The 25,554-nt window shown below is 25.8% G+C and overlaps 2 protein-coding genes and 1 long non-coding RNA gene across 7 annotated transcripts; 1 reads left to right on the top strand and 2 right to left on the bottom strand.

Moving 5' to 3' along the window:
• Nucleotides 1-492: 492 nt before the first annotated feature.
• Nucleotides 493-2,486, bottom strand: LOC126896886 (peroxisomal leader peptide-processing protease-like). 4 transcript variants are annotated; one of them, XR_007701975.1, is made up of 7 exons: nucleotides 2,335-2,486; nucleotides 2,169-2,273; nucleotides 1,943-2,102; nucleotides 1,625-1,894; nucleotides 1,377-1,541; nucleotides 823-888; nucleotides 493-753 (listed from the first exon to the last, which is right to left on the bottom strand). XR_007701975.1 is itself a non-coding variant. In XM_050670037.1 (5 exons), the coding sequence occupies exons 1-5, from the start codon at nucleotides 2,341-2,343 to the stop codon at nucleotides 1,447-1,449; spliced, it is 639 nt and encodes a 212-aa protein (XP_050525994.1). In that variant the 5' UTR covers nucleotides 2,344-2,485; the 3' UTR covers nucleotides 927-1,446. The 4 variants fall into 4 exon arrangements, 2 of the variants coding, with proteins under 2 accessions (XP_050525994.1, XP_050525995.1); XR_007701974.1 differs by lacking the exon at nucleotides 823-888 and having other exon boundaries at nucleotides 496-673; nucleotides 2,335-2,485; XM_050670037.1 differs by lacking the exons at nucleotides 493-753; nucleotides 823-888 and having other exon boundaries at nucleotides 927-1,541; nucleotides 2,335-2,485.
• Nucleotides 2,487-2,623: 137 nt separating this feature from the next.
• Nucleotides 2,624-8,302, top strand: LOC126896892 (uncharacterized). The gene is made up of 3 exons (XR_007701977.1): nucleotides 2,624-2,758; nucleotides 6,918-7,950; nucleotides 7,986-8,302. It is a non-coding gene; the product is annotated as an uncharacterized LOC126896892 (long non-coding RNA).
• Nucleotides 2,835-23,769, bottom strand: LOC126896887 (synaptosomal-associated protein 25-like). Of its 2 annotated transcripts, none has more exons than XM_050670039.1 (7): nucleotides 23,402-23,769; nucleotides 23,267-23,308; nucleotides 20,969-21,017; nucleotides 19,366-19,483; nucleotides 17,266-17,391; nucleotides 10,850-10,994; nucleotides 2,835-5,014 (listed from the first exon to the last, which is right to left on the bottom strand). In XM_050670039.1, exons 1-7 carry the CDS (start codon nucleotides 23,465-23,467, stop codon nucleotides 4,952-4,954), a joined length of 609 nt encoding a protein of 202 aa, XP_050525996.1. In that variant the 5' UTR covers nucleotides 23,468-23,769; the 3' UTR covers nucleotides 2,835-4,951. The 2 variants fall into 2 exon arrangements, with proteins under 2 accessions (XP_050525996.1, XP_050525997.1); XM_050670040.1 differs by lacking the exon at nucleotides 23,267-23,308 and adding an exon at nucleotides 23,174-23,215.
• Between the last annotated feature and the right edge of the window lie 1,785 nt (nucleotides 23,770-25,554).

Raw genomic sequence — 25,554 nt, 5'->3', positions numbered from 1 at the left:
TTAGAACCAAATAAGATCATTAGAAAATTATAAGAAATACTAAAATTAACAATTTACATAATATTTTCACAAAATATCTTTTATACGACTTTAATATTAGTTATTAAGTAACCTATGTTGGTTAAAACTATAAATAAGTTGACTGAGGTCATTATGAAGACAATATGTGAAACACAGATTGATTCAAATTTGTTCTCACTTTTAATATCTATAATTTGTATAGTAATCTTGATTAACTTGTCCGTTTAATTTATATATTTTTTATATTTAACGTCTTGCCTTAAAACCTATGCTTATGATAGATAGATGGAAATACCTACATTATGGTACACATTAATATATTAATAGTCCATTAAAAAAAAAACAAATTGTTGCAAAGATTATATTTTACTCTATTCAGTTGCATAACAGCCAAGGATTTCAAATAAAATTTTCTTGAGCATCTCAAGCTAAATAGTAAAGCAAGGTTTATATTATAATTTTAAAATATGAATTAAATTTATTTATTTTCATCAGAATATTACACACAAAATTTATTCAATATAAACTTCATTTATTTTTAGCAAAATTAAAAATAATTACACTAGTTTACATTAAAATTATATTATACAATAACATATGATAGTCATTTTTAACGTAAAATCTTCTGCCAAGTCCGAAAATGAAGTCCTAACTACAAAAAGTAGAACAGTTTTTGGGCTATTGTGAAATTAGCATTTTTTGTGTGACGCAAATAAATGTTTTCATTATATTCTAAATATCATTAATTGTATTCAACTGAATTTCAATTTTTTTATATAAAATTAAACAATACTGAATTACCTATAACTTTTATCTTGAACAATTTTTGATCTGACTTTTTTTTTTTTGCTATTTTTGAAGTAACCACTGAATTTTTATCATTATTTCAAATTACAGAAAAAATTAAGAGTTTTAGGTAAAATACACCAATAAAAAATAAATTTATCATCAATATAATCAATGGACGTTATACTCTAATACATAATAAATAAAATTATATATTATTTTGTAATATTGATAAAAAAATGAAGATATGCACAATTGAAAAAATTAAACAAATTTCTCAATATCAGAGTTTTTGTAATTTGGTACTTTAACTTTGTAAAATATAGGAAAAAATATTGCAAAATAACTACAATATTACTTTTGGATATTATTTTACTTAAGCTTTTTGAGTAACAACGTCCTGTGTTTAATGGATAAAACCCAATTATCAAATGATGATAACAAAAAATTGGCAGCATAGTTTAAAAGAATTTGTATTGTATTATTTGTATAATAGTGTACATAACTTTATTATACATTATAACAATATTTTTTCAACTTTTTTATTAACGTTTTTAAATTATAATTACTTATAAATCAAATGTCTTGAAAGTATATCCTTCTACTCATCAATGATGCATCTAAAATGTAGTTTTCATATCATATATGACACAGTTTCAAATTTGGATATCCATTTTCCCATATAATATTCGTGATTGGACAATTGGACTCAATTTTTTTAAGTTCTATTGTATCTGAAATAAAAAATAATTTGAACGTTTTTATTCTAAAGGAGTAATTCCTTAGTTATGTTTTAAATAAATGTATAAGAGCTAACCATATTTACAAATATAATTATTGATGATTTGATCAAATACTGCTGCAGTTAACACAAAACTAAGTGAACCAATACTTAATTTGCCAATTAATAGTCCTATAAGTTTGTTGTCTTTTGTAAAAACAGGGCTACCACTAAACCCTGGATAGACATTGCATGTAGTTACAAGTAAACTCTTAAATGGTATTCTGTAGACTCGACCAACAGATATAGAAGGTTCATATTCCAAAGAATGATAACCTACAATAAACACTTCCTCATCTGCAATAACTAAGTACTTAATAAATTAGCTAAGAGCTGTAGTAAAATCACTCCTACTTAGAAGTGGAATGTCACAATACATTTTACTAGCAGTTATATCTTCAGATTTTATACTAGAAATTAAGGCCAAATCATAGGGGCTTCCTTTAGGAACAGCATAAATTACCAATCCTTTGAATACTTGTTTATTATATCGTAATAGAATAGATCCAGTTTTCTACATACAAATTCATGAAGTGTATCATAAGAGAATAAGATTAAATTAAAAAAAAGAAATACTGACATATTTTACAACATGAGCGCAGGTTAAAAACAAGTGGCCAGTATTAGAAGTATGTATACAAACTGCTGTTCCCACATTATTTTCACATTCAACTTTGATGACTGACTATATTTGGAAATATTACACCACATTAAGCGTTACTAATATAAAATAATTTTTTTTTTACCTTATGCATTATGTAATATAATTAATTGATTCAATTTAATTTGATTAATTTGAGCTGCTAAAAGTTGTATACAATTTGTACTCATATATTAACAAATACAATTATTAAAATTAATTTATATTTTACATTAAACTTGATTTCTTATTTGGAATTTTATAAATTATATAATACCTAGATTAGATGAGCATTAAACTATCAGTGATAATGGATATCTGATAATAGTCGTTGAACAGTAACGTTTAAAATTTTTAAATAAAGTAAATTTGCTATTTTTAATAAATCAAATAATTACGAGATCAATCATTTTTTTTTAAATTATCAGGCTAATATTATGAGTAAAATGTATTTTATTAATTTATATCTATTGTGTTAATTGAATACAAGTATAATAAATGTGGACCACACAGTGTTATAGGGCTACGTAGTGAGTAACGACACATTAGATCTTTTACTAATATACTAAGCATGCGAGTTAGTGGTTAGGTGTAATAAAAATATGATTATAAAACTATTTAAATAATAATTTTATTATAGATAAAACTTGTTATTACATATGACTGTAATGCTAAATGCGGAATAGTTGTCTGCGATTTTCATTTGTTAGTAATATTATCAAATTTCTACATATTAAATCATAATCAAACAATATAGTATTTGTTGAAAAATAATTCAAAACATCACAGCTAAAACTAATTAATTCTACATATGCATAACATATATTTTAACTTATTCTAAAAACAAATTTTATACTTTTTAACATTAATCACGAACATATTGTATAGAATTAAGAAACATTAAATTAACTATTTACCACTAAATATTTTAAGATACTTAATTCTACTGCTACTTGTATATAAAACTATAAATGTTAAAATTTAAATTGTAATTAGTAAAAAAGAAGTATTGTCTGTTTTGGATATGATCAATAATTTTTGCCTACTTACGTATATTATATGTTATGAATTCGTGATATGGGTAACACAATGAAAAAATTCATTCAAAAGGTGCATGTTATTTTAGGATATTGTTAGTATAAAATTATTTTATTAAAATAATATGAACAATTATTTAATTACTTTATAAATAAAGAATTTTTTTATATATGACAAAGAATATTGTAAATAATATGTCTGATCTATAAGTTGTAATAACTATTACCTAGTAAAATATCTCAGGTTATGTAGGTGTAGATCCCATCAAAACAAAAATATTTATATGGTAAAGATACGATTTTAAAGAGAAGTTAAAACTTTACTTAGGTATTCTTGTTCTTCCCAAACAAAACCCTAGTTACGACACTGAAAAAATTGTAAAAAAAAATAATGATAATAAAATAATGCATACAGCATTTAACTGAAATTAAATATCATATAGATATAACTCGAAATATAGTTAATTGAATATGACAATCATAATACTTTCTGATTTCTTAAATTATATTAACCCTGTGTAAGTCGTAACTAATTATAGGCATATTATTTTAATATGAGACAAAAAGATTCTTTTTAAAATTTCAATAAAATTAAAATATTTTTAAAAGTAGTAATTTTAAATTTAAATATTAAGATTTATGATTTATATTTATTTAAACAACTACTTAAAGATATTTCACTATTAAAATATACTTTTCTCAATCAGGGGCAAACAGTTTTTGAAAATTATTATGACATTATGCATATTAAGTAATATAATGAAAAATGTAATTGAAATTCGAGTAACTGGTTTCATAAATGATTCAACATAATTGTACCTCATTATGAAAAGTAAATTTTTTGTCATAAATTTAAACTATATTAAATTGCTATGTTATAAAATATCGAACACGAATATTGAGCTTAAATTTTAACTAGATCATATAAACTACCAATTATAAATATTATCCCAGATAGCAATTAAAAAAATAACATTAGAACATTTTTTTTTTTAAATACTATAAGGAATTATATAACTCGGTGTTTTTGATGAGCGTAAATAAATAATGTGTAGAAATTACAATCGTTAAATATTGTAACAATCTCTCAAAACTTCACAAATAATATATTTTTTATTATATATACTATATATACTATTAATAATAAATTAATTTCTAAAAAACATTTACACTACATAATTTGGACGATTTGAAAAATCACCTGATTTCCATTTAGAGATCTGAAAGCTTGTTGAAGCAAGTTAAAATCGTTAGCTACGAGAAATATGTTTTAAATTTCAACTTTTCAATATATGAATATAATAAAACTTACTTTATAAAAACAATTCTAAAGGAAGACAAAAGTTTACATTCATAATTAACCATAATAAATCTATAATAATATAGAGTTTCCAACATTTTATATATTTAAATAGCATCGTTTTGAATATTTAAATGAAAGCATTGTTTCTTAAATTATTCATCATAAGTTTAATTAAAATTATTTGACATTTATTCATTATTTTTTCATCGAATTATTCGAAAACAAAAAATAAAATGTTGAATAATCTATGTCACAAAGTTATTAATATGTAATATAAAATATATAAAATACTATAGATATTATATATACTTATTATTTAATACCCAATTTCAGAGTTATTCTTGGTGTTAATTTTTTATTATACCTTATAACAAGATATTAATTTATTTAAGAAGGTTTCTGGTCCTTTGATTGGCCATTGAAATGCGTACTTCGTTTGATTTTGTCTGAAATTAAATTATTAATCAAGTTTCAATTCTATATAAATTACACAAAAAATTAATTGAATTATTCATGTAAAAAAAAATCAATACTCTTCCTTAATTTTCCTAATAGTTAAACTTTTTTTTTTTTACTAACATATTACCCTTATAATCAATTGAGTTTTAAAACGATTGCGTTTATAAGTTATGGGTAAAGATTAAAAAAAAAAGTTGTATCCATTTGATTTGAGCTATTTTTTAAAATTAACCTTCGATTCTGGTTCAATTGTAAATATTTTTATTTTTATTTTGTTCTTCATTCTAACTTTTGTTCATTTTTATATGAAAATAATAACTTTTTTATCAGTGTTGAAGTGTGAATCTTAATATAAGGAAATCACTTAAAAAATAGTGCTAACTTCCTTAGACTCTTTATTATTCTAAAATATACTCATATTCATTGGAGCAACTAGAATAAAATTACTTAAAATTAAAACTATATTAAAAATATAATTAATTTAAAACTAAAAAATATTAAAAATATTTAACTCAAAAAGCCTACAAAAAAATTACTGAAAATCGTAAATATTTATTTCGAGAACAATATTACAATTAGCAATGCTATACACATACTGACCACGACCGGTAAAAACCTACTTATACAGAGTGATTTTTTTATCATAACCCACTCTATTACTTACAGAATAATAATAATTTAAACATTTTTTTTTATAATTTTCATTATTTACACATTATTCTTAAATTATTAACTATGTAATAATTTTTAAGTTCATCCCTTATGTCTTGTAAGGACGTCAACTTTCTTTTTTTAAATGGAAACCCATATTTTTAATTTAATAAAATTTAAATTTAATAGTAAATTTTATTTTAATTTTTAATATAACTTTATTCGTTTATTAGATATAAACTTTTAAAGTTTGAAATTTTTGAGTTAATATACATGTATAATACACAAGGTATTACAAATATAAGTAGCTAATTGAATTTTTATGACATTGCAGTCACAGTCACGGATTATTTATTATCATTATGACTATCATAGATATACTTTCTGTATTGTCAGTTAGTGTATTTATAAACTCACAACAATGTGCCTTAATACCATTGATAATAACAATTCTGTGTACCTGCGAATATCGATGTCATAAAAAATTAATTAGCTACCTGTATTTGTAATACCTTGTGTATTAAAAACGTATATTAACTCGAAAATTTGAAACTTTAAATGTTTATATCTAATAAACAAATAAAGTTATATTAAAAATTCAAATGCCATTTACTACTAAATTAAAAACTCAAACATTATATTAAATTAAAAATATGTGTTACCATTTAAAAAAACAAAGTTGACCCTTACAAGGCATAATGGATGAACTTAAAAAGTATTACATAGTTAATAATTCAAGAATTATGTGTAACTAAAGATAATAATAAAAAAAAATGTTTAAATAATTATTATTCTGTAAGTAATTGAGTGGTTTATGATAAAAAAATCGTCTTGAATATCTCTAGTGACATTATCTCTAAGTAATATTATCATATTTTAGCAGCTTACACAAGTTTAATTATGAGTTTTTACAGAATGTCCGGAAAAAAAAATTATGCAACATTCAGTTGTCATCACGGTAGACTGTAAAGTATAATTTATATTACAATTAAGCACTGTATTTTTGAAAATTAAAGTAATTTTATTTAAAATACGTTTAATTATTTAATTTCAATAAATTTTGATTATGCATATCAAATTTTTAAAGAACCAGAATTGCTGCAATTTCTACTCGATATCTTCATAACGAAAGATGTTTCACTTCATACGAGCGTACTCATAACACGCACTGGTTTTTTTTTTTTTTAGTGGGTGATGACACCCTTATATGTTCCAAGTAAATTTTATTCTTTTTTTTAGGACCACTCCATCAATACAAAAATATGAAAATCCTATTACTACGTAACGGATGACGTTTATTATAATAAAACGATTCTTAAAAATAATTCGTAAAAAAAAACAATAGAAAATTTGTTTACACTCTGAGACATGTCTCAACACACAACGATCATTACCATTTTTTTCTCAAACCCCCTGAAAAATCAAGAAAAATGAGACAAAATTTACTAAAATATCTACGACAAACACTGATAGTTCACTCAGTCTTCTTTTGGTTTATTCTAAAAAACAAGAATAATAAAATGGTTTTATAAAATAGATAACCCTTGTTGGTCGGGATTAGAATAGACCATCGGTTGTTCCTGCCTGTTGTAAAAAGCGACTGAAAGGGACTTGTAGTAGGGCAGCAGCTACTACAATATTAGGTGTAGGTGCAGGTAACCTAGAATGGTAGAAACAGCTACACACCAAACAGCAGCCAGCAGATACGGAAACTGTATAACTGATGGTTGCACTGCGATACGGAAAGCAAGGGGAGACCACCGTATAAATCATCCCAAGAAATGGCAATAACATGACATCTTCTAAAGTGAAATATTCCGGAGGTAAAATAGTCCCCCGATCGGATCTCTGGGTGGGGACTACTGGAGAAGAAGGAAATGTTAAGAATTGGAGAAGAATAGCTACTTGGATGGTTAGAACTATGTTGCAATGCGGAAAACTAGAAAACTTGAAAATAGAAATGGAAAGAATGAAGATTGATATCCTTGGCCTATCAGAAATGAGATGGCCAAGAGCTGGAGATCTATGGAGTGGGGAATATAGGTTGATACACACAGTTACAGCGGAAAATAACCCAGGAATTGGAGGGGTAGGCATAATAATGAGTAAGGCTATTGGGAAAAAAGTTAAAGGATTTGTACAGTACAATGAAAGAATAATATTAGTCAAAATCGAAACGAAACCTAAGGATACAATCATAGTCCAAGTTTACATGCCTACTTCTAATAGCAGTGAGAAGGAAATGGAAGAAGTCTACGAAGGAATAGAAAAAGTCATTGAAAAAGTCAANATGAAGGAATAGAAAAGACAAAGGAGATGAAAATCTTATCATTATGGGTGATTGGAACGCTGTAGTAGGAAAAGAAAGCCTAGGGCACATAATAGGAAATTATGGTCTAGGAAACCGAAATGAAAGAGGAGACAGATTAATAGATTTCTGTTCAAAACACAAATTATTAATAACAAATACCTACTTCAATCACCATCCAAGAAGAAGATATACATGGAAAATGCCGGGAGACATAGGTAGATATCAAATAGATTATATTATGGTCAAGGAGAGATTTAGAAACCAAGTAAAAGACTGCAGAAGCTACCCAGGAGCAGACATAGATAGTGACCATAACTTANAGAATTAGACATAGATAGTGACCATAACTTATTAATGATGAAAAGTAACCTAAAGCTCAAGAAAATAGTATCAACAAGAAAAAATGATCGATGGCAAATAAATAAATTAAAAGAAGAAAAGGCAAATGATAAGTTTTAAGAACTTACAAACAATATAAATATAAATGAGAGAACCGATATAAACTATAGGTGGGGTATTATAAAGAGCACAGTGACAGAAGCAGCATCAAAAACTCTGAAAGAAAATAAAAAGACAGTACCTAGGAAAGAATGGATAACAACAGAGATAGCAAGTATGATAGAAGAAAGAAGAAAGCTTAAGAATGGAACTACTCTTGAAAGTCAGCGGAAATACAGAGAACTAAGAAATCGTGTAATACGAAAGTCNTAAAAGTCAGCGGAAATACCGAGAACTAAGAAATCGTGTAATACGAAAGTCAAAAGAAGCAAAGGAAACATTTTTAGAGGAAAAGTGCAAAGAAATAGAGCATGAAGAAGTAATGGATAATAATTCAAATTATAGTGTACTGAGAGAGGAATTTGATAAAGCACTTTTTAAAGCATTTTTCACTGAAAAAGAAGGCTGCAGGAATTGACGAAATCCAAGCGGAACTTTGGAAAGAATCTGGCGAAAACATACGCAGTGTACTTTTTAAACTCATAAAGGAGATATTTAACTCAGGAGAATTTCCTGTAGACTTTACTAAGTGTAAGATTATTCCTATCCCGAAAAAAGCAACCGCAAACAAATGTGATCAGTACCGTACAATTAGCTTGCTGACACATGTGTCAAAAATACTAACAATAATTATGTCAAGAAGAATGGAATATAAGATCGAAGCCTTATTGTCAGAAGACCAGTTTGGGTTCAGAAAAAACATGGGTACAAAGGAAACAATACTGGCTTTAAGAATAATTATCGAGAAAAGAATTAGAAAAGATAAGCCTACATACATAGCTTTTGTGGATATAGAAAAAGCGTTCGACAATGTCAACTGGGCAATAATGTTCAAGATGCTTAAAAATACGGGTATAGAATACACTGAAAGGAGACTATTCTTTAATCTATACCAGAAGGAAACAGCTGTTATACGATTTGGCGAAACTGAGGAAGAAGCACGCATAAGAAAAGGATTAAGGCAGGGTTGTACTCTCTCATCTAGCATATTCAATGCATACATCCAGGAGGCAATTAACATAATAAGAGAGAAAATACATTTGGGTATAAAGATAAATGACAGGAAAATCGATATGCTACGGTTCGCAGACGATATAGCAGTCATAGCTGAAAATGAAGAAGATTTGCAAAGGATGCTGAGGTGTATGGAAGAAACTCTGCTCAATGAACTGAGCATGAAAATGAATACGAAAAAGACCAAAGTTCTCGTATGCAACAGGAACAATAATATTACGACAAGAATACATCTGCAAAATAACCAAGAAATAAAGCAAGTAGAAGAGTTCGCATACTTGGGAAGCATAGTAAGTAAGAATGGTAGAAGTAAAAAAGAAATAGTAAAGCGAATATGCCAAGCTAAGACAGCATTTAACAAAAAGAGAGGACTTTTTACTTCAAAAAATATTAGCATACGCACCAGAATATATCTCCTAAAGACATACGTATGGAGTATAATGCTGTATGGCAGCAAGACGTGGACGATTGCCAAAGAAGAGCGAAGAAGAATAGAAGCTTTCGAGATGTGGTGTTTCAGAAGAATGCTCAAAATAAGTTGGACGGGCATGGTAACAAACGAGGAAGTATTAGAAAGAATGTCCGAGAGAAGAACTTTATGGAGCAGTANTACTTTAAGAATACTAAGAGAAGAACTTTATGGAGCAGTATCAAGAAAAGGAGAAATGAATGGATTGGACATGTATTGAGACATGGTGGGTTGCTAGGATTGATTATAGAAGGCTGCGTGGAAGGAAAAAATGCTAGGGGAAGACCACGAATGGAATATATGCAACAAATAATAGAGGACCAAGGATGTATTTCTTATGAAGAGACAAAGAGGAAAGCAAGTAACAGGGAAGAGTGGAGAATTGCTACAAACCAATCTCAGGATTGAATACTAAAGAAGATAAAATAGATATTATAAAGTTTATATTTAAAAGTATTTTATTTAATATTTTTGAGTATGAAGCCTAACTATTTGATAGTATTTTATGTGGTTTATATGTACAGAATGTTCAGTAAGTAAGGAAACATGTCAATTATTACAATGGGAACCAATAGAAACTCGTTTCATTACTTACTGAACACTATATATTAACACATTATCTCCTATAACCCTTCGTCACTATTTTTATAATTAGGAAAGAGTTTATTCTTATAATTATGCTTATTATAAATTAAAGCGCTAATTATTACATGCCAAAATTATTATCCATTAATCATTTTAATAAATAATTTGTAAAACTAAACATTTAAAAATTTTTGCTCGGTACCGATCGTGTTTCACTGAAAATAAATATTCCTATGTCGATTTCTATAAATTTCATTACAATCCCTAAAATTTCTTTTCATTAAATATTCTTACTTTGGTACTTATAGTTTCAATTTGTTGATTTTGATTCTCAAGCTCAGAACCCATATCCAATGCCATGTTTCTCAGATTACCGATCATAGTATTCACCTGCCCTAAATTCTCATCCATTTCTGCTTCACGGGCATCATTGGTAATTCTAAATTTATTGATATAAATTAAATAACACTTGATTAGTTTAATTTATTTTTGTTATTTCATTTAAAGTACATTTATAATTATCAAAATATTTAAAAAAATTTGTTGAAAAATATTAACTGAATCAAAACTTAGTAATGTTGTCAATATAAGCTGGGCTATCTTGTGTACAAAATAAATCGGTTGTGTAATCTATCAATAGACAGAATAATATTGCCTATTATAAAATTAATGCAGGGAAATATTTTTTTACATATACACTAGAGTATATGCTAGACAGAGTGATTGGTTTATCATAAATTACTCGATTACTCATAAAATAAATGCAATATGTAAAAAAAAAAATTTGATTTCTTTTAGTTACAAAAATTTCTGAATTTATTAGCTATTAATTACTTTTTAGGATCATCCTTTATAACTTTAAGGTGTGTCAACTTTATTTTTTCATATGGTATAAACATACATATTTAACTAGCTTATAATCAAAAAATAATCCAATTAAGAAAATTATTAATAGTATAATTTTGGATCAGTATTTCAATACTTCATTAACGGTTTTCTATATAGGCCAAATAAGTGGAGTGGCTCAGATATATCTAATGATATATATTGTCATACCTAGACCTCACTTCCAGTCTATATTTTAAAACGTTAAGTAATTATGTATGTTGCTATTTGAGAAAATAGAGTTTGACACATTTTTATGTTATAAAGGATGATTCTAAAAAATCATTATTAGTTGATAAATCAAGAAGTTTATAACTAAAAGAAATCAACAATTTTTATTTCAATATTGTATTTATTTTGCGAGTAATCGAGTGGTTTTTAAAAAACCGATCATTCTTTATAGGTTAAATTTTTAGAAAAATTCATTCAATACATCTCCTAGGATTGTTACAAAAGATAAAAAAATAATTTATAAAAAATTTAATTTAAATTGAGTAAGGTTAACACGTGCCGCAAGAGGGTTAAAAATTCGGCTATTAGGGTGGTTTTTAAAATTATAATCGTTTATCTTACAAAATATGCTATTTACAAAAAACATTATAAAATTTAGTTTATAAAACTAAATGTAAATAATAATTAGTCATAAAAATTAAAAACCTAGTACAGGGGGGTCGTGATAGTGCTGAAGTGGCATAGTTGGATCAAGTATAGACAAATTATATTTCATAAGCTTTAATTTAAAATATATATATAAGTGTCAGTATTTCCGGAACATTTTCCAAAACTAAATTGAAAATGTCCTAGTTTCAATACGCACGTTTAAAGTTTTGACCCCCTTGTATAAAGAGATATGATCCTATTTAAAAACCCAGCACAGTGGGGTCGTGGCATAGTTGGGTCCAGTATAGATGATATCTGACAGTGATTAAAATCACTATCATAAAAAACGCTTCGATGCAAATCTGTGTATAGTGTTTAATTAAAAAAAAAGATTTGTTAAAAAATTAGGTCAAATAAGAGCTGAGAAAATAAATGATAGCTACAAAAAAAAAAAACCACATAGTAAAATAATATTAATATGAATTTCTTCTCACGAGAGGAGACTACAGTAATGGAATCCTTGATATTTATTGAAGTTATTGAATCTAAATGAGATATAAATCAAATGAGTTTGATTTTGAAAACATTTTTTTCTAACTCAAAAAGAATTAAAAAAAAATTCAGTGCCACAGTCGTGAAAGACCCAAGTGTTACCGTCTCAAAAACCATACGTCTCATTCGACACTTAATAAAAATGAAAATTTAGCTAGTTCAAATTTTAAAGTTATTTTTCTTGACTTCATAGAAACAAAAAAATTTAAATATTATTAATTTTTTATACTATGTCATTTAGATTGATATAATATTTATAAAAATCAGTGTAATCCCTTTATAATAAAATAAAATATAAAACCAAGAATTTTAACACAATAATAGCATATTATTAAATACGGTAGCTATTTTCACCATGAAGAAAAAATTAAATCCAACATTTTTTTTTTTATATTAAAGTATATTACATAAACTTTAACTTAAGATATATATAAAAGTGTCAGTATTTCCGGAACATTTTCAAAAATTAAGTTGAAAAAGTTCTACTTTCTATATGTATTTTTATGTTTTGAACCCCCCCTGTATTAAGGGAAATGGTCTGATTTAAAAAAAAAGTAAGTCGAATTAAAGAAATATATAAATATTATTTCTCATAAAAAAATTGTATTTATCTATACATTTTTCAAAGAGTTATAGCGTTATAAAGTTAAAAATATGAAAAATAATATTTTTACAAAAATGCAAAATTTTATTAGCCACAGACGGATTTGAACCTCGTTCCCCGCAAATGGTGGAAATCACCAAAAAAATTACAAATTTAAAAATCGGTAAATTTTGTCATTTTTTTCACTTTTTTTTACTTAAAATTGCTATAACTTTTTTAAAACCGAATCAATATAATTTTTTTTTATATAGATGCATGATATCATTATCTTTCATTTGGGATATTTTTTTTTTTATATGTGATCCTTTACTTGCCCATAGAGAGGAATTTAAAATGACAACTTTTTCACAAAAAATTAATTTTTTCAACTTGATTTTTGAAAATGTTCCTGAAGGTCTGACACTTTTATATATATCTTAAATTAAAGCTAATGTAATATACTTTATCATGAAAAAAAAAAATTTCGGACTTTATTTTATCTTCACGGTGAAAATAGCACCAAATGCTATTTTTGTGTGAAAATTTTCGATTTTAAATTTTTAACTTAAAAATGCTATAACTTTTCGAAAAATGTAATTATCAGCATACATTTTTTTTTTCTAAATACATTATTAGTATATCATTCATTTGACATACCTTTTATTAAAATTAGACAATTTCCCCATATATAGGGGGCGTTCAAAACTTGAAACATTGTATAAAAAATTGATCTTTTTCAACTGAACTTTTGAAAATGTTACGGAAATACTGCGTCCTTTAAACATATATCAAATCAAAGGTTATGTTATATACTATAAAATGAAAAAAAAAATTTGTCCCGACACCTTATCTTCTATGTACAAATCGCTGTCGAAAATTAAAAAAAAATGTAATATTTGCGATAAAAATCACCTTCTATCGGAATGTTTTTTGTACTTAAAACTCTCATAACTTTTTCAAATATTAACAAATCAAAATAATTTTTTTTTATATTGAAACGTTAGATAATTTCCTTTCATTTAATATCATTTTTTTTGAAAATCTAACACTTATTCTGCTCACAAGGAGATTTAAAAAAGCAACTTTTTTACAAAAACTAATTTTTTCAACTTTTGAAAATGTTTTGGAAATACTGCGTCCTTTAAACATATGTCAAATTAAAGCTTATATCATGGACTCTAAAATTAAAAAAAAAAATTTGCCCCGACGACCTATCTTCTATGCACAAAAAGCTACTGTATTAACAAATATGCTATTTTTGTAATAAAATTATGGGTTTTGTATTTTATTTAATTTTTAGATATCTTATTAGGAGAATGTATTGACTTTCATGAATATTGTTCTATTAAAACTTTCACTCTAAAGGACAAAAAAAGTACGCTCAAAATGATTACTTTTAACCTATTAAAAATCAAAATCAATAATAATTTTAAAACAATTAATTTTAAAAATTATATAATATATAATTAAAAGAAAAACTAATCTGCGTATAATTAAGGAAATAGAAGTTGATGTTGCTTTTGTCCATCAATTTTTTAGAATTAAACACTATCTAAAGATTTGCATCGAAGCGTTTCTTATGATAGTGATTTTAATCACTGTCAGATTACATCTATACTGGACCTAACTATGCAACATCCCCACTATGCCGCGACTCCACTGTGCTAGGGTTTTTTAACTACGGCAGCCGTTTACACACAGAAGATAAAGTGTCGGGATAAATTTTTTTTTTTTCATTTTATAGTACATAAAATAAGCTTTAATTTGATATATGTTTAAAGGACGCAGTATTTCCGGAACATTTTCAAAAATTAAGTTGAAAAAGTTAGTTTTTGTAAAAAAGTTGCTTTTTTAAATCCCCCCCAATAAGCAGGTTAAGTGTTAGATTTTCAAAAAAATGATATCAAATGAAAGGGAAATATCTAGGGTTTTAGTAAAAAAAACAAATTATGTTGATTTTTGAAAAAGTTATGGAAATTTTAAGAAACAAATGTGAAAAAAATGACAAAATTTACCAATTTTTAAATTTGTAATTTTTTTGGTGATTTCCCCCATTTGTGGGGAACGAGGGAAATTTTTTCAATTTTTAAGGGTAATGTCTTCAACTAGATACGATTTGTGATATTTTGACGTATTCTTGAAAGAAATCGGTCCAGTGAGATCTAAGAAAAAGTGGCAACAGACATAAAAAAAAAAAAATACATCATGGTAAAATTAATACAACACACAATTATTTAAATGGCGGTAGACTTTTATTAAACAAAATTATAACACTAAAATAGACGTATAAACACTAAAAGAAAATATATGTATATACAGTAAGGAAAAATAAAATAATCGAAGTAAACATAATATACGATGACAACAGCGGCGGGGTGTAGCGGTCGTGTAGCGTATCGCGGACTAGACAGTCTGAACTGAACTAACTGAACTGACTGATTCTTCCGATATATATATAGCTCCGATAAGGCTCTCGCTAATTCTAGAATATTCTATACCCGCGTAGGTTATCTTATGGCGTTATCGAAGTTTCTCGAAGGTTTTTGATAACGAGAACATTCGAGAATATTCGTTGCGTATGTTTTGGTCGCTACACCTTCTTAGCTTCGCATCGAAGCTAAAAAAAAGTGTGTCAGATGAAAGATGGAAGTTTCATATAGTTGTTAAAAGTTCTTTAAAAAAACATTTTTTCTTACTTATGTTGTGCATAGATGTGCTATACTAAAATGAAACTCTTAATGGAATTTAAATATTGAATAATTACTTAAATAGCTGAAGGTACGACAAACTACACCTTTTTTTGCAAATTAATTAAATATTACATATACTTCCTGTTTCTTCTTTGGTATCAAAGAAAATTCCTTGCTAGATATAACAGTTCTTAAGTTGTATGTAACTTAGGCAACCAACGGCCATAATGGGGGTTAAAGTTGATTACATTAGGGAAGTTCACTACCTAGAAATATTATTGTTACCCTAATAACTCACTATAATCGTTTTTTAGATGACCTAATGATTTAACCTGAGACGATCCTTAACAAAATTAACCATATCGTTTCAAGTGCCCTTCAATTATTCCATACAAGATTAAAAATTATACCAGGTCGAAAATTATTACTATTTGTATTACTCCAAGTATGTTGGAAAAATTTAAATCTTTAAAAAATAAGATTAAATTAACATTAAGAAGTATATGTAATGTTTTAATTGATTTGTATATAAAATTGTTGTTTGGTGTACCTTCAGCTATTTAAGTACTTATTCAAAACTAAATTTTATTAAAAGCCTTTAAAATTACAGCGCAAGAGATAAAGTCATATCTCAAATTACAGTTAAAATGTTTTTTAGCAATTTATGGTATTCGTCACCTGAGGTTTGCTTCTTTTCTATATTTTAATGAAACCGTACTAGATAAAACCAAAATAAAAATGGTAAAAGCTTTAAAAAATATAGGATCATTATTAATTATAGTTTTAAATGTAAATCCATCAAAATAGACAAGTAGCAAATTTTATCAAAAAAATTTGTCAATAATACAATTTATACCTCCTAAAAAGATGTAGCTGAGATAGTCGTTAATTTAATAGAAAGTTACAACATAATAACGAAAGATGAATGTAAAAACAGTATCTTCTACAAGTTATATCTAATTACTAACAAAATTTTCCAGGTAGTAATAAAACAATTCTAATATCTAACATTTTTTAAATATTACCAAACATTTTCTGTTAGTCTAATAGTTGAATATTTAAATAAACGAATAACACCCATTTCAACTTTAAGATAACAATATACTGTTTTAATAATTTTTATACCTAAGTAATATGATAGATAAGATATGGGCTTTAATAATAGCATTACTAATATAATATTTTTTAAGGCAATCATTTAGTTGAATAAATTAAGATTTATCATTTTCTCTGTAAATAGTATAGTTTATATGATAGTAACGAAAATTATCATTACAGTGGTCTTTTCAACCCTCTTGTAGCACATTTTAGAAAAATTGTTGAGGTGTATTGGATGAATGTCAAAACTTCGTTTTTAAGATCTGCGTTTAATATACATTATAATTACAAGTACAACATACCTTACTATGTAACCACCTTGTGGCGTTGTGGTAGGTCCTTCAATCACTCGTTGTGGTTGCTTGTTTATTACTTTGCCGTCATCATTTTCTTTCCATGTTCCTTCGTCTTCTTTGAAAGATGTTGATCTATAAATAGAATTATATATTATTGTTTTCGGAAAAAAGTAAAAACCATAAAATAAGTTACACAGAAAAAAGTTAATAGGTATAAATTAAAAAACATTAGAGGTGAATACATGTATAGATAAATCATATATTTCGGTATAAGTATCGCTCGTCGAATAATTGCTACACAGAAAATGTTGTATGTTTGTATGAAAAATCCTTATTTTGCTAAATAAATTGTTTTGCTAAGGTAAAACATTTTGTCATTTTTACTTTATCGAGTATGAAAAATATATTTAATAAAACTTCACTACACAAATTTACTCTTTACACTAAAAATAGAATAGAATTAAAAATCATCGTTTTATATATTTTACTCCATGTGCTTTCTCCTATAAATAATATTTTTACCTTAAAACTATATACTATTATTTTTAATAATATAATGTTTTAAAACAGCATAGCTAATATCTAACTAACAACATTTATAACTATTGTACATTAACCTTTTTTGTCCAAAAAATTTTAATTTTGTGTTTTTATTAGAAACAAATAATAAAAAGCTTGCTTTGTACGTATCCTAAGAAGGCAATAATCATTTTAAATTTATTCATCAAAACAATTGTATTAATAGTTTGTAATAATAAGCGTTGTCAGTTAGATCTAAGACATTCTGTATATATATAATTTTAAAAATAAATTAAATTTCATTTTAATTATCAAATTAAATTAAGATAGAAAAGCATTTTACAAAGGTTTTTTTTTTAACAATTTTATTAGTTTTCATCTTAATTTACTTATTTTAAAATATAGTGTAGTGCTTATCATTGAGTAAAATTTTTCATTCAAGTACCGTTACAATCATAATCTTTATCTACTCGATTATAATGAATATTGAAGATCTGTTAAAAAAGTGAGTAAAATACGCTTCATAAATTTGTAATGTATTTCTTATTATAGTGAAAATAAATTCTCCACCGAATCATTTATCTAAATCGTTGTTTATATTAATATTTAAGTATAACGCCAAACTAACGTCTAAACATGAATAAAGTATCCATTAATTTAGCGCTATAAATACTAATATTTGATGCTTCGAACGTTGCAACAGCGCTTTGACTGATAGAATGACAGATATATACTTACTGTGCAAGTTTACAATGCGAACAATCGTTACTCTTATTGCGTTCAAAATTTGTGAACAAAAAAAAAAGCTCATGACTGACTCGATGAATTGTTATAAGTTAACATAATATCAACGCTCTGGTATCGCGTTGTATAGGAACTTATACATCCTCCATTTATTACAACATAAACAGGCAAAATAATTCTCCGTAAATACGTAGAGTCAAAAATTAAAAAAAAATAGGATATATTATCTTTTAATAATGTTAAAGTAAGAATAATGTATTTATTTTGCATACAAATTTTACCTTTAAATATTAATCTTTAATTTTTACTAAATGTTATTCGCCTAATAGTTAGTTAATTTAAGACTCTTTTACGCAGAAATGTTGTGGGATGTAATGTATATCAGTAAATAGCCGAAAGTTTTACTTGAATAATTTTATAGAATGTAGGTTAATATACATATAAGGTTACACATATATGTGTGTGTGTGTGTAAATATACTTACATGTGTACAGTGTACACGTGCTAATTGTTTTATAAAAAGAGATTTTCCGAATTTTATTTTATTCTCTATTTATGGAATAAGAGATATATCTAGATCATCACCTAAAAGGAATAACTATACCCATTATAGTGATATTTATATTTATATTTACTTAAAATATATTAATACTTATTAAAAAAAAATCTCAGTATTCTAACATCGTATCTCTTAAGACGGCTGTCAACTGTTTTATGTAAAATTGAAAACAATAATATTATAGATTACTAGAAAATGTAATTGAAATACTTTTTAAGAAAATAACGCTTTATTTAGTATGAATGTGTGCCAAACTAGTAAACTATTGATCAAATAATACCAACTTGTTGCATGGTAGCACGCAAAGTCCACAGCATTTTTCCATACCGGTTAAATTTTTTTCTGCTTCTTTCATGTCTGCGTTGATCTGATCCATACCTTCTTCAATTCGGTCCATTTTTTCTATTAAACATTAAAATAATATACATTTAACAATGAAATAATATTTAATTAATTTTATGAAATTTAACTTATTTAGAAGCTAGCAGTAATATACAAAGAAAAATAGGATGGGATTATTTTATAAATCAGTCACTATTATTCCTTCTCTTTATTTCAAATTAAAACAAAATAAAAATGTTTACTCATTTTAGTTACATAATTTATATTATGTATAAAAATTATATTGCTAATAAATAATAAAAAAAAAACTTCTGTAGACATCTCTGTTATACTTAATAATAAATTAAAATATTGTAGCAATTTTTTATTCTACCAAAATACAGAATTTTATCTATTGTAAAAAAATCTTTTATATTTTAGTAATGAAATATAAAGTTTTTAGCTAGTACATTGTACAAAATGTTAAAGATTTTTTAATTAGAAAAAGTAAATATATGTAAAGAGTAATTAATTTATTGCTTATCACTTAATTTTTTAGAAAACAATACAAATATTAAGTTTTTTTCAGCTTTTAAAGTCATGAATTTCTTGATGTATAAGTATAACAACTTTTTTTAATGGCAACGTACATATTTAACTAAATTAAACTTTAGAAAATTTCCTAATAAAATAACACAGGACAACTAATAACAGAAAATGTTTTCATATGAAAATAAAATGGTGTTAAATAAAAATAGTTTGTAAAAAGGTAGTTAAATATTATAATATAGTCTTTAAAAAAAAAAACAAATAAAATTAATACGTAATAAACAGATATTTTAAGGAACAGGATAGCTCCCCTTCATTTTTTACAATTTTATAAATAATACTATTGCTATAAATAATATTTTTTTAATTTCATATAATAACTCAGTTATTTTATTATTTTTATTATTTTGGTTTGATCACAATTTAACATCCGATAAGAAGCTATCATCATAGTAATATTCCACCATTCTTGATAACATAACTCCATTTTTTTATAATTTATAAATAATTATTTATACAACTGTCATACGTAATACCAGTTTATGTTTTATAATTGTAAGTTAAACCGAAAATTAGTTATACTTTAAAGTATAACTTTTTTATGGGAAATAACACTTAAAAAAAAATCTTTTTTTATTGAAATAATTTTCAATTATGTAATCTAATTAAATATGTACGCTGTATTTAAAATAAATCCATAAAAGATATGCATATTAAAAATACTTTATTATTGAATATTTTTGAGTTTATGTAATCCGAAAAAACACCCAAAAAAATGCTTAATATTATTTTTGTTTTGTAAGTAATGTAGTGGTTCCTAGTAAAAGAATCACTGTATATATGTTATTATGTAAAAAGAAATAGATTATCACTTCAGTCTTTCGAGTTTAATCATGATAAAGTGTTTTTCATTTTGTAATATGCTCAAAACTTTTCGTTTTTTATTATTTAATTATATTTATTCTTTTTGTTTAATAAACAATGTATGAATTATGACTAAAACTTGAAAATCTTTACCGCCTTGGTCATCCAATTCGACAAGAGCTTTTATGGCCGCTTCTTTAGTCTGTAAAAAAAAATTTTTTCATTGTAAGGAAAATTAATTTTAAACACTCAATTATCATGAAAAAATATATATTTTTTTATTGTTTCGAAAATATTTTATTAGTTTAACATAGTTAAAATTATTTTAAAATTATAAGTAATCGTAGGTAACATAATGTTTAATCGATTTTTCATTGATTATAGAGAATCAATAGGACTATATAGTCTTATGTAAGATACTGGAAAATAACATACATTTTTTTGAATGAAAAAGAAAAGAAACTCGGTTAACTCTTTTAAGATTATATAAAACCATATTCTACTTGATCGTTTCAATAGTTTTAATTTTAGCTTTAGTTGTTAGAAAGGTGGTCAATACTGCTCACTTACCGAATATATTAATTCGGGTTTTCTTATATAAAAAATAGTGCTAACTTCCTTAGACTCTTTATTATTCTAAAATGTACTCATTTTCATTGGCGCAACTAGAATAAAATTACTTAAAATTAAAACTATATTAAAAATATAATTAATTCAAAACTAAAAAATATTAAAAATATTTAACTCAAAAAGCCTACAAAAAAATTACTGAAAATCGTAAATATTTATTTCGAGAACAATATTACAATTAGCAATGCTATACACATACTGACCACGACCGGTAAAAACCTACTTATACAGAGTGATTTTTTTATCATAACCCACTCTATTACTTACAGAATAATAATAATTTAAACATTTTATTTTATAATTTTCATTATTTACACATTATTCTTGAATTATTAACTATTTAAAACTTTTTAAGTTCATCCCTTATGCCTTTGTAAGGGTGTCAACTTTGTTTTTTTAAATGGTAACATATTTTTAATTTAATAAAATGTTTCAGTTTTTAATTTAATAGTATATGGCGTTTGAATTAATATACAGGTATAATACACAAGGGACTACAAATACAGGTAGCTAATTGGATTTTTATGACATTGCAGTCACAGTCACGGATTGTTTATTATCATTATGACTATCAATAGATATACTTTTTGTATTGTCAATTAATGTATTTATAAACTCACAACAATGTACCTTACTATCATTGATAATAACAATGCTGTGTACCTGTTAATATCTATGTCATAAAAAATTAATTAGCTACCTGTATTTGTAATACCTTGTGTATTAAAAACGTATATTAACTCGAAAATTTGAAACTTTAAATGTTTATATCTAATAAACAAATAAAGTTATATTAAAAATTCAAATGAAATTTACTATTAAATTTAAATTTTATTAAATTAAAAATATGGGTTTCCATTTAAAAAAAGAAAGTTGACGCCCTTACAAGGCATAAGGGATGAACTTAAAAAGTATTACATAGTTAATAATTCAAGAATTATGTGTAACTAAAGATAATAATAAAATAAAATGTTAAAGTAATTGAGTGGGTTATGATAAAAAAATCACTTTGTATATTATATGTTAATATAATTATTGAATATTGATATTGAACTTAGTTCTTAGAGATAATTTGAAGTAGCCATCATTTATTTGTATTTTATTATTACAGTAATCAATTCAATGCAACATTAAATAATAATTAGTTGACTACTCATCGGATTTTTTTAATACATGCTATTTAAAATGAAAAAGTTTTTTTAATCATAAAACTTATTTAAAATTTATGATATGTTCTGTGGACAGTTCTATGTGTAAATGATTTCAACCATCGTGTAAAAAATTTATTTGCTTGTAAATTATTAATAATCTTTTTAGTCTTTAAATAGTTTTGTTATTGCACATGAAATATTAAATTTACATTTTCGAGGCGCTGTAAAATTAAATGAAAAATCAACTTAGGGCTTAATATAAAAAATTTATTTATGAGTTTTTTTAATTGGGAAGTATAATTTTTATTTCATTTCATACTCTGAAAACAAAGATACCAATGATTTATGACTTTAGAAGAATCGGTACCATATTCAAATTTAGTGTATATTACGTATAATTTTTGAGAAGAATTATTGGTATGCATGTTTTAACTTTCTGTAAGATTTAATTAAGATGAAATATAATTAAGGTAGCTGAAAACAAATTATACAATATAGTTAAAATAAAATTGATCAAAAAAAACATTATTTTTATTTGCTGGCCACACAATAAAATTAATTTTTCTTTATAGCTTACCCCTTCACATAACTCTATCATTCGTCGAGTACTCTCCAATGACTAAGGACAAACAAAACACACAAACGATTNTGAATTTTCGTTATAGCTTACCCCTTCACATAACTCTATCATTCGTCGAGTACTCTCCAATGACTAAGGACAAACAAAACACACAAACGATTAATTATTATACTCTTTTGAAATATATCAATACAGTTATTATTTCAACAAGCGCCAGTCGTTTACCTCATCTGTCACGTGAGCCGATCTCAATTGTAAATCCTGAAGTTCGTTCGATACAATCGCCGGCATTGTTTGTTTATGATTTCGCACTTTCAAAGTTTTGAAATAATTTATTTTACTTGTAGTATTCACTGTATGTAATTTAAGGGCATAATCCTCGAGACTACTGAACGTTTAAATAATTTTGCATTGCCTTTTTGCGGACGGAGAAATGGTGTATGAACGACTAGCCCGATTGGATAATTGTGGCGACTACAGGTTGTCGAAGGGACGAGCACGGTGGATCGAACGGCGGGTACCCGTCCGCGACCGCACGGTGGATGAGCTGGAGAATAGCGCAATAGACCGTTTCTCTCTGCGGTCGAATGTATGTATGTGAGCGCTGCTATTTCTTCGAGCCCGGGCACCCCTCGGCGTCCAGGCGCGCGCCAAAACATTGTTGACGGTGTGCGCATCCCCTACGCGGAAACTAACGTCTCCAGGCAAGCGCCCCCGTCGTTGTGCAACGCGGCCCACGGTTTTTCCAACTTCTACAGCAGGCGAACTTAAACATTTATTCTTGTTGCTGTATAAACATTATAATGTATCATCGACATTCGTAGCAGACTTGATGGCGCGACACGGGTACACGGTTATTTTCATCCGTACTAATTATTTCCAATTATACAAAAACGGAATAAAAAACTAAAATAACCTTTTTCATAAAAATAATTTAATACATAGAAACCCAACATATTTCTCAAGCGAAATATAGAAATGTCTTTTAATTTGTAAAATTTTTCAATATTTTTAGAATTAAAAAGAAAGATTTTAAAATAAATCATCAAAAATTAAACAAAATACATTTTACATTAAAACCATTCATTTCTAATCAAATCATATTTACTAATAAACCATTAAATAATTATTTAAATTTTTGTTTTTAATTAAATTTTCTTTACAAGATTGTTGATATGTTTTAGTTACTATCGAGGTGGACATAATGCCCATGCACTCAGACCTGTTGGTTCATTGTGCGCATTGTTGATATATTAATATGGCTAACTTTTAATATCATTAAAAGTTGTCTAACGTTTAATATATTTTGGATTATAAATTGAATTCTAAAAAATTAAGAATGTTTTTTTATATTACAATGAAACATATTAGGATGGATATTAGTTATATCTACAGAAGTATACGTTTCATAAATTAAATGGAAAATAACTTAATAGTAATTTATGGAACTTTTTATGTGTCAGTTCAAACAAACTTCTAATTGATTTTTAGCTTCGATTCGAAACTGAGAAGGTATTAATTTTACTACAATGTGTTTTTTTTTTTTTTTGTGTCGTCGCCACTTTTTCTCAGATCTCATCGGCCGATTTCTTTCAACGATACGTCAAAGGATCACAAATCATATCAAATCAAATATATTTTATTAAACTAAAAAATTTAAAAATAACCCTCGTTCCCCGTAAATGGTTGAAATCTCCAAAAAAATTACAATTTTCAAAATCAGTTATTTTTGACATTTTTTCTTAAAACTACCATTACTTTTTCAAAAATGAACAAATCAACATATTTTTTTTTTTATATTAAAACCTTAGGTAATCCCTTTAGTTTATAATAATTTTTTTTGAAAATGAGATACTTAACCTGCTCACAGGGGGGATTTAAAATAACAACTCGTATCTAGACATTACCCTAAAAAATTGAAAAAAATTCCCTCGTTCCCTGTAAATAGAGAAAATCACTCAAAAAATTACAATTTTTTAAATCACAAAGTTATGACATTTTTTTAAATTTTTTTTAGCTTCGATGCGAAGCTGAGAAGGTAGTGGTTTTACTATGATGTGTTTTTTTTTTTGTGTCTATTACCACTTTTTCACAGCTCTCACCGAACCGATTTCTTTCAATGATACGTCAAAAGATCACAAATCGTATCCAGTCAAAAAAATTACCCTCAAAATTGAAAAAATTTCCCTCGTTCCCCGTAAATGGGGGAAACCTCCAAAAAAATTACAAATTTAAAAATCGCTAATTTTCGAAATTTTTTCAATTTTTTTTACTAAAAACTGCCGTAACTTTTTCAAAAATGAACATATCAATATAATTTTTTTTTATATAGATGCTTGATGTCTTTACCTATCATTTGGTATATTTTTTTTGTAAAT

Source organism: Daktulosphaira vitifoliae, unplaced genomic scaffold (assembly GCF_025091365.1).
Source record: "Daktulosphaira vitifoliae isolate Bord-2020 unplaced genomic scaffold, ASM2509136v1 Scaffold_1, whole genome shotgun sequence".
NCBI lineage: Eukaryota > Metazoa > Arthropoda > Insecta > Hemiptera > Phylloxeridae > Daktulosphaira > Daktulosphaira vitifoliae.
The sequence above is the reverse complement of the archived record's forward strand: the minus strand, read 5'-3'. Positions and strand labels throughout refer to the sequence as shown.